General features: G+C 39.4%; 1 protein-coding gene across 2 annotated transcripts in view; it reads right to left on the reverse strand.

The window, feature by feature from the left end:
- Positions 1-10,236, reverse strand: part of LOC103581945 (E3 ubiquitin-protein ligase RNF14-like) — a 14,440-nt gene extending 4,204 nt beyond the window's left edge. Inside the window, exons 1-5 of one of the 2 annotated variants that reach the window (XM_008563650.1) lie at positions 9,756-10,236; positions 8,413-8,564; positions 4,652-5,179; positions 3,750-3,978; positions 398-543 (exon numbers count right to left, since the gene is read on the reverse strand). In XM_008563650.1, the coding sequence (XP_008561872.1) occupies positions 398-543; positions 3,750-3,978; positions 4,652-5,179; positions 8,413-8,564; positions 9,756-9,909 (1,209 nt within the window). In that variant the 5' untranslated portion in view covers positions 9,910-10,236. The remainder of the gene's footprint in view (positions 1-397; positions 544-3,749; positions 3,979-4,651; positions 5,180-8,412; positions 8,565-9,755) is intronic. The other variant, XM_008563651.1, reaches the window with a different exon arrangement.
- Positions 10,237-10,322: the final 86 nt, after the last annotated feature.

A 10,322-nucleotide genomic window follows, 5' to 3' on the forward strand; every position in this document is an offset into this window, starting at 1 on the left:
GGGGGGGGGGGGGGGGGGAAGACGTGGAAGGGGGAAAGGGTGAGGAGGAGAGGTAAAAGGAGAGGGGAAAGGGGAGAGATTAGATAAGGGGCATAAACAATAATTATGATTTGCAACAATGGATATGCTAATAAAAAATTTTTAAAAAAGAACAACTGTCACTGTATGAAAGCACTTTGAAAAAGGAAGTGTAAATACACGTAACGTCAATAACCATATTTAGTAGTGAAATGTGTATCTTCCAAGTAAGAAGGCTACATAAATACCAAATGTGTTTTCATAGTACAAGTCATAAATAATGGACTAATAATTCATAAAATGAACCAATAGGCTTCTTAAGGCAATCATAATATGATTGCAAGTCTGTTTGCCTCCAAGTCTGTACCAAAACATTTACCTGTATGGGAGTCCCACAGCACGGGCAGCTCTTAGAGTTATTTTCTAGCCACTCCTTACTTTTCATCTCTTCCTTCCTAATCCTCCTCCGACGATACTTCGATGCCGAAAGTCGTTTATTGACCTCATCTGCGTCAGGGTCATCATCTTGCGAGTCGATAAGTGAAATGAAAAATTAACTTTTATACAACGTTGCAATGCAGACTAAAGGTTATTTAAAATGGTCATAATCTTTGACTACTCATTAGTGCTATTCCTGGAACTTTATCATAAGGAAATAATCCAAAGTAAAGTCATATGCATGCAGATGCATATAACAATGGTAAACAAATTAAATTTCTAAGGAAATAACTGTGTGGAAGAGGCATTTAATGACATATGATCCAGTTATTAAAAACTTATAATTAGTATGGCTACAACCCAATTAAAACACTCATTACTGGGGCTGGCCACTTAGCTTAATCGCTTACAGCATGGTGCTGATAACACCAAGGTCCAGGGCTCGATCCCTGTACCAGCCAGCCGCCAAAAACAAACAAACAAACAAAAATATTAATTACAGAATCCAGAAACACTAGGTAAAAATTACATTTACAGAAATGACAAGAAGAGAAAGCAATCCCTCAATCGGAAAAGATGGATTTGTCTGCTACAGTGCGCCACTTCGGAGCGCGGTGGCGCTCCCGCCGAGGGTTCGGATCCCACATACAGACCGGTTCCTGCTCACTGGCTGAGCGAGGGGCGGGCACAGCACCGAGGGTTGCGATCCCGTTGCCGGTCCCAGTCCGGTGCAGGCGCGACACTGAGGGTTGCGGTCCGTTGCCGGACACGAAAAAAGAAAAAAAAAAAAAAAAAAGAAGAAAAGATGGATTTGCTAAAGATGGTAGAATAATAGGTCATTTTTTTCCTTCAAATTAGATTTCTTAATGTTGATATATTTAAGCAACTAGTAGTATACAGATAAAGATGGACTTATCTACAAGACACTAAGGTTGAAAACACACACTGATTTTCCTCTAAGTCAGCATCATTCAACATTTGATAATGAACAAGACCTAACAAATACACAGAGGCACCTTTGGCTTAAGGGCAAAGACTAACTGTTCAAATCTGTACATAAAAAAAAAAAAAACCAGTAAATAAAACTTCCCATGCTCATTTCAAACAACAGAAGCAGAAAAAAACTTTTTTTTAATTTACCATGCTCACTCTCAACCTGTACTATGATTTGTTACAAGTGCTGAAAAGTTCCTCCTGTCAACTTCTTCCCTTGATGATCTTCAACCTGGCATCCACTGCTCTATCATTTAACAGGCAACCATTCCCAAGGCCTTTATTTGTAGACAAAAGGCTTTTATTCACAATTCTATAACCTTAATTTTCAACACAATTACTTAAAGATGTTTCTCAACAATGTTGTAGTTATTTTATTAGTTTACTTTCCTCATAATATTTAGAGGTATGTCTCCCTTTTAAAGCAATGGACATCTTTTAAGACAGAATCCTATCTGCACTATTTTCCTTTCTCTGTGTTGTGCATTCCCGTGGCTCCATCACCTCAACTTCAGTGTAACAGACAGATCTTATTAATCCTGTCACTTTTATCCCTCTACTAATTCAAAGCATTTTTTTGTTCCTAGACATATGAAGGACAAAGCTTATTGCTTTAATGTTCTTGAAATAATAAAATTGTGAGTATGTCATATAATATATAATACATATATAAAGAGAAAGAAAGATTCTTAATTTTGCTGAAACCCCCAGAATATATTCAAATTCTTTCCCGAATGCTATGACACACCTAAAATGCACTTCAGCCTCTCAATGATAAGGTTACAGAAGTCTAAAGTAAAGGCTTGTATTATATTTTGGTAAGTTCTCCATCCTACCTGCCCTTACCCTCTACAAGAATCTGGCCTAGGCAACTGGAATTCTCTACTCACTCTCTCCTCTCAGGATACTTTCTTGGAAATAATGACAGTCTGCTAACATAAGCGATTAGTACTATAATAATAAAAGCATTAATAGTTATCATTTTGCATTTTACATGTATTAGCTCATTGTTTCTCACTATGCTGAAGAACAGTTTTTTGCCCCCAGTCTGTCAAGGATCAACACTTTTGTAAAATATATAATCCAACCAATTATTAGAAAAATGAAAGTAGACCAAAAGTACAACCCTAAATTTTTTTTTTCCTTTTTGTCTTTTTTACTGACCGGTAACGGGATCGCAACCCTCGGTGTCACGCCCGTACTGGGGACCGGCAACGGCATCGCAACCCTCAGTGTTGCGCCCGCACCGCGCTCAGCCAGTGAGCGGGAACCGGTCTCCACATGGGATCCGAACCCTCAGCGGGAGCCGCCGCACTCCCATGCAGCGCACTCTCCAGTGCGCCACTGGGCCGGCCCACAACCCTAAATTTTTATTAGATTTGATTGACATAAAATTACTCTGTGAAAGAGCTATAAAGTCCTCTAACACTGACTCTCAACCTCCATATTCATCCCATCATAGACCAGTATAACAAATATAACAACTTTGAGTGGCTCTACATTAGTTCACTTCCATCCTTAGAATAACCCTATGAAGTAGCTACTATCATCGTCTCTGTTAGCCAAACAAAGACTAAGCCACCAAAGCCTAGATAAATGGATTTCAAGGACCTGATTTCCCAATCCCTACCTAGATGGAATTGGAAAACAGGTTTCACTTACAGTGCCTCCTTCAACAGAGGGTGGCTTACTGAAGCACCATGCTGAGGAAGATTCTGAGGCCTCCCTGTGCTCAGTGAGAAAGCATCTGATGACTCATCAGACATATGTGCCATGGAAACAAGAATGGCAGCTTGGATGCCCTGCATTTGCCATCTGGATCTACATTATTCCACATTTACAGGTAGAAATTACCATGCCATTCCTTCTCTTGGAATGTTCCCCCTCAGGGTGGCATGGTTTTCCTTACTTCCTTCAAGTCTTTACTTAAACCATGTTGTCAGTGAGGCCACCCCGGTTTCCCTAAAAAAACCCACAAGTTCCCTGCCCTTCAGAACATTTCATATTCTGTCCCTGCTTTATTTTTTTCCTCCTAGCACTCATCACCACCTAATATCCTTACTTATTTTGTTTGCCGGTCTTTCCCACTAGAATGTAAGTCCATGAGAACAGAGATTTTGTCTCTTCTGGTCCCTACTATATCCACAGAGCCTAGGACAGTAACTGACACAGATACATCTCTTAAGTGAACACTTCCAAAGTGAAAACCTGAAGTCATAATGCTTTGGGAAGGGTGGGAGTTTGGGAGTGGGGAGGTAAGGGAAGGCAGTGCAGGTTGGGTCCACACAGTAACAACATACCTGCAGTCCCCTTACATGGAGAGACCCCGTGGTAGGTCAATCTGCACAAGGTACAGAAGGCAAAATTGCAGCTTGAGCAGATGCCCATGGTGTAGCCAGGCTCTTGGATCACAGGCAGCTGGCAACACAGGCGGGGGCAGCACACCACATCTGCCATCTGGTCCAAGGTAGACTGGAGGAGAAGACGGTCATAACGAGCAAATAACTCTGCTTCCACTAGCTCTTTGACCTGGAGGGAAATACAAAATAACATAGATTTGGTCATTCCCAAAACAGTTCTGATCCCAACGACATTCTTAGGATGCCAGTATAAACCAGAAGGGCACATAAATTAAAATCTCCCTCTCACTTCAAAATCAAACCAAGAATTGCAATGGTATATATCTTCAATGAGATGGTGGTTACATGGCTCTACACATTTGTGAAACCTAAGCAAATTGTATAATTCAAATGTGTACAGTTTTTGTAAGTAATATTATGCCTTAATTAAATTGATTAAAAAAATAAAAGTAGGCTGTACTTATGATGCAGTCTTTACACGATTCAGTTAAACATTCCAAAGGATTCCCCTCACATAAAGACAGGCTAGTGATTCCCCAGAGTTGGTGGGATCCAAGCAGATACACAAAGTAAATCATCAGAATTACTTCATAATTACTTTTTTTAATTACACTCATCCTTGCCTAGGAGCACCCATTCCGAGGCTAGCAAAGGAAGCATTAACATTTGCCCCAACTGTAGAATAAAACCATAGCATTCTTCATGGACACACCTAAACAACCTGTGGGTGGCTTCCAGGGCTCACATTGCCCCCCAGGCGCCCTATCAAGGGAGCTCCTAAGAAGATGTCTCCCTTTGTGAAAGAGAATTAGAAGACAACCATTAGCACCGTAAACAGTTACCTGACCAGGAGTGGCCACTGAAGGGCACTTTGGTTCCGGGCAGTCGAGGCATTGAACCTGGCCATCTCTGATCTGGATTTCAAAGTAGTCCTTCAGACAGGCTTTGCAGTACACGTGCCTGCACTCCATGAAGTACATGCATTCACTACCCAGCTTCTCACAGAAACAGATATTGCACAGGAACGATTTACCATTAAAGGATTTTATCTGCTGAGCTTGATCAAAGTCCAAGATTTCCCGGATCAGACTTGACAATGATGCCACATCCTGCACAGCTCTCTCGTCCACAACCTCCTCTTCATCTACATCAGATCCAGCAGCTCCTCCAAAATCTAGCTCTGTGGTGGGAGAGGCTTGAGCTGTGTTTCTCTGTACTTTTTTCTGAGAACCCATCTTGAGCTCAAAAGGAGAGACAATATTCAGGTACGCTAGAGTCTCTTCCTTAAGAAACTGCATCCAGGCAAACAAGACCACACTGCCACGGTGCTCTTCCCACAGGCGGTCTAAGTGCCTGCACAGAGCAGATAGCTAGGAGAAAGAAAACACAAGAGGACGCTGGTGAGTTTGAAAAATGATCATGCTGCCAACTCCTGATTTCCCTTGAAATCTTTTAAACTTGTAAGTTAGGACTTTACACATCCTAACACTACTGTGATAAACTGGGCTACAAAACAGTACAAACATTTTTATCAGGGCATTTCGTAAACTCCTGAGCAACATGAGCCACAGAAGAAAATGAAGTTAGAAGCTGGAAGAAGTACATGAAAACAAGAGATGTGGCAAGACCCCATAAGATGGAGAAAAAGATTTACATTTGAACCGCTGAAATGGAAGACTTTTTCTATTCTCTATTTGTTCTCTGTTTTAGTATCCTTATATATGTTGTAAAGCACTAAGAAATCTAGCTCAAAAATGAACTGTTTATTTTCCTTGGGAAGTCCCAGCCCTGTAGGTACCCTGGAGTAATGGTTAAAAAAAGAACAGCTTTAAAATTAATTCTAACTCCCAGTCCTATCAAAAAGCAAACTCATCTCAAAGCATCACTAATTGAATCAAGCTCAGAGTCCTTATTTTTCAGATTTACAAGCTGTTTTTAACTAACCAGTCTGGGAGAACATCACATGCTGGTTAGTGGAAGGAAGTAGAATGATACCAACTCTGGACATAATTGCAAGCCCTTAACAAGGTTTGGTGCCATGGAGAAAGTTCACACTTCCTAGGCTAAGCAACCAGAGGTAAACTACTTCAACTTTTCCTCTTCAAAAGTGGTCTGCTCAACTTGAAAGGCAAATATGAGTGGATTTTCTATCAGAAATGTAACACATTTATTCATAAGCAGAGCTCAGGAATTCTAAGCAGCGTTTCTTTTTTAGGTAAACATCCACAAATAAGCCATCCAGATGGGCAACAAATTTTGTAAATTTAAATAACATGCAAAAAAGGACATCTTCTGTTCCTTCCTGTGTGGTGCTACCAACTAAACCCTGCACAGCCACTAACTTAAATACGTATTGATAAGTTACAATTGGACAACTGATACTTTTTCACATTTGCATAAATATGCTTATAAGATCAACCATGCTTTTCTACAGAATTCTGCTAAAATCCATAAAACGTAATACAGAAATGGAAGCACTGAGTCCTGTGGGAGCCATCAAGTCCAATGAAGAAGCCAAGTCAATGAAGAAGCCATTCTCCTCTATCCTCCTTTCTCTTCCAGTCCCTTCTCAAAAGAGGTTTGGGATGCACATAAAAGTGAAGGGTAGACAGTGAGATAGAGGAAAAGAGTAAGAGAGGGACCATGTGTTTCTCTGTGTGAGAGATATGGAAAATACCAGAAAACTAAAACTACTTCCTCCTATCCACCCACCCAATCAGTGAATGACAAGTCCATGTCAATTTCACTAGCAACAGATGAGATTCATAATTCCAAGGAATCAGGGGTAGCAACACACAACAATCGAACCAAGAAGGGACACAAGAGACCACTTAAAATGTCAATTATATGCATGAAAATTTGATAAAGAATTGCTACTGTAATTTTTTTTTTTTTTTTTTTTTTTGACCGGTAAGGGGATCGCAACCCTCAGCTTGGTGTCGTCCGCACCACACTCAGCCAGTGAGCGCCGGCCATCCCTATATAGGATCTGACCCATGGCCTCGGCGCTACCAGCGCCGCACTCTCCCAAGTGAGCCACGGGGCCGACCGTTGCTAGTATAATTTTAGCTATAAAAGATAAAATAACAGCCCTCCGCCCGTGCACTCCCCCTAAAAGCCAGTATCAAGTAGATGCTGATAGGCTGGAATTTGAAATTGCAACCACACATCCAGTTAATTTGTCTCTGCTTTGTGCGTGTGTGCCCATATGCATGGATGTAAAGGATCAAGAGCTCTCCGGAGAAATGGAAGTATAAATATCTAAATGTTTCAGTCAACTATCACTGATCTAAGTGTCAAACACTCTTGATATTCCTGGGCAAATAATCAACTGTCTTGAATCTACTGGCTCTGAAAAAATATTAGAATGTAAACGAATATTCCTTTTTATTCCTCATGTATTACCCTTTCTTTTAAGTATAATTTTATTTGTGAATGATAGGAGCTGGCCGGTTAGCTGAATTGGTTAGAGTAATTCCTTGTAACACCAAGGTCAAGGGTTCCAATCCCCCTACTGGCTAGCCATCAAAAAAAAATAAGAAAAAAATGTTTAAACCATATGCTCAATTCTGCAAAAGCAATCTCATCTAAAAGATTAGACTGATGGGAAGGGGAATGAAAACTTTATGATCAAAAAGGAAGATTTAATGAGCTGTTCCTTCACAGCAGGAGCTCTGAAAGCTTTTCCCTTAATATACATCAGTCTATCAATGTTCATTATAACTTCTAGAAAAGTAGCTGCTATTGATCTGTGACCTATCCCAGAATTCTCTGTCTTCAAGTTATAGTTATGCCTCAATCAAGAGTTGCAGTTATTACTAGAAAAGGATATATAACCCAGAGGAAATGAAGGCTATTATATGTCTTCAAGCCTTAATGAGATATCTACAGAAACTGTAGAATTTTGTATCTGTATACATTTATGTCTATGTGATAGCAGTCAATACATACTAGTTATTAATATACAGATTTTTAAAAAGAAAAGTATTTATATATTTATTCAGGAAATTTGCTAACTAACTACATTAGCTCAATTCTTAGCCCTAATTACAATTAAATGATTATTTAAGAAAAAAAATCTAATACCAATGTTTAAGGAAAATGAGAATGATCTCATAGTCTCCATTACAATAAAATAAATGGGAAAACAGCAGATCAGAAGAGAAACAATATACTTGACTAAAAATAACTCCCATATTTCATAATGATTGTTTTAATCAGTGCCATTCCTTTTTAAAACATCAAACATTTTCAATTCATTAACGTTAGAATTCATGAAGGCAAGGGAAAAAAAATTATAAAATCAAACCCATTTGTTCTTCATGCACCGATTTCTAGATCATCAAGGTAATCTTCAATTAAAGATGATTTTTTTTTTTTTTTTTAAAGATGACCGGTAAGGGGATCTTAACCCTTGACTTGGTGTTGTCAGCACCAGGCTCTCTCCCAAGTGAGCGAACCAACCATCCCTATATAGCGATCCGAACCCGTAGCCTTGGTGTTATCAGCACCGCACTCTCCCAAGTGAGCCACGGGTCAGCCCTTAAAGATGATTTTTTAAATTTCTAAAAATGGATAGGAGAAATTAAGTTTCGGGTCTAACCTGAGTTGGTGACAGCCATTTGCCACTAAGTGTGAATGAAGGTGGGGAGGTGGATGGATAATCTGGTGGCAGTTCGAAGTTCAGCACAAGTGGAGGCAGAAAGCAAATGGCGTATTCGAAGCCACTATTCCGGAGATACTCATTTGAATTGCCTGAACCAAAAACAAACATTAGAAAGGATCAGTTGGTCAACACTTGAGTGTCCATTAGTGTAGAGCAGTTCTCAAGAAAAACTAGACCCTTTAGCTGAGGGGATAAAAACCCTCCCCCCAAACACTTTCTATTCACTAATTTTAACTTCATAGTCACCACCTTCAAAAATAAATAAATAAATAAACAAATAATTGGGCCGAGCCCGTGGCGCACCCGGGAGAGTGCGGTGCTGGGAGTGCAGCAGCGCTCCCGCTGCGGGTTCGGATCCTATATAGGGATGACCGGTTCGCTCACAGCGCTCACTGGCTGAGTGCGGTGTGGCCGGTCTCAAAAAAGGACAAAAAAAAAAAAAAAATTAACTAAGCACCATGAAAATACTTCTGAATACAATTTCTAACATAAAAGACCAAGTAATACACAATGTTTTGTTTCACTGTTGGTTTAGAGTAGATGATTAAAGACATAATCTAAAGAAAAGGATGTTATTTCTATCAAACAGCCACGACCTAGTTAGACCATCATGTGCCAACTATCCGTAAATCATAGTTGGGAAAATTTGTGCCCACACAATGATCTCAGGTTTGAGGCCATGATACAGCACATAGCACTCTTACAATCAAAGCTCCATTTAAATGATCACACTCAATGTTCTGTACTCAATGCCTTCATAGTAGAAACATCTTGAGGAAGTGTGCATCAAGGTCTTATATGAAAGTTTGTATCAAAAGCAGCAGTTTTGTTTTTCCTGAAGCAAAAGGTCACAGAGTACCAGCATGTGTCATGTGTTTACAATAGTTGAAATGATTCTGGAAACCAAACAGTATTAACCACCACAGTGGTATTGTGAAGTTTTCCAAGTGCTTTTCCACACATGATTTTGTTTCCTCTTTGATTATCCCGATTGAACAGCCAATGACTCATGGCTGATAAACTGCTAGTTAGAAGAAGACTAGGACGCATGAAATAGGCAGGATAATATCCCAATTCAGTGGGCACAAAGATGGAATCAAATAGAAAACAGCTTACACCCCATTCTAATTTTCATTTTAAAAGGATGGATTACATCTGTAATACTGCCATCTGTCACTAAAGCCTATAAACACAAAGTGACAAATCGTTTAAGATAAATGAAGAAATTGAGAATAATCTTTATTGAGAAAAATCTGTCTACAAGAATATTGTTAACTAACCGCTTACAAATATCTTGAAATTTTGTGGCAGATCCAAATGGATCCTGATTTCTCCACCTTCGACAGACTCTGCTTTTCTAAATTCATCTCCATCATAAATATTCGCCAGGGCCAGCAATTCCTCTTCCTGAGCTTCTCGGTCTTCTGACGACATTTAATTTTCTGAGAAACTGAAGACAGTCATCCAAATCAGTTAAGAACAGACAATGCACAGAGGTGAAAAAAGTTTAATGACACTTTTAAAAAAGCTCCACAAACAACTGCAAAGGATTAATGGATATTCTGACTTTTCTGCTAAACTAAAAATCACAGCCATATCTAGCATCCCACTACCTTTGCCACAGTAACAATTTTTTCAAAAGGATGGTTGTGGTGCATTTATTGCTGAATTTACTACTTAGGTATTTTATGACTATTTACAAAAAAGACAATTTTAAAAAACTTTTTAAAAAGAACAAATCACAAATTACTTTGATTTGTCCACTGAAGCTGGCAAAGTGCCTTGATCTCAAGAGGAGACAAAGTATATTTGATATACATCCAAAAATAAGTGAATTTTCAAAATCT

This window comes from Galeopterus variegatus, unplaced genomic scaffold (genome assembly GCF_000696425.1).
Source record: "Galeopterus variegatus unplaced genomic scaffold, G_variegatus-3.0.2 Scaffold14373, whole genome shotgun sequence".
Lineage (NCBI taxonomy): Eukaryota > Metazoa > Chordata > Mammalia > Dermoptera > Cynocephalidae > Galeopterus > Galeopterus variegatus.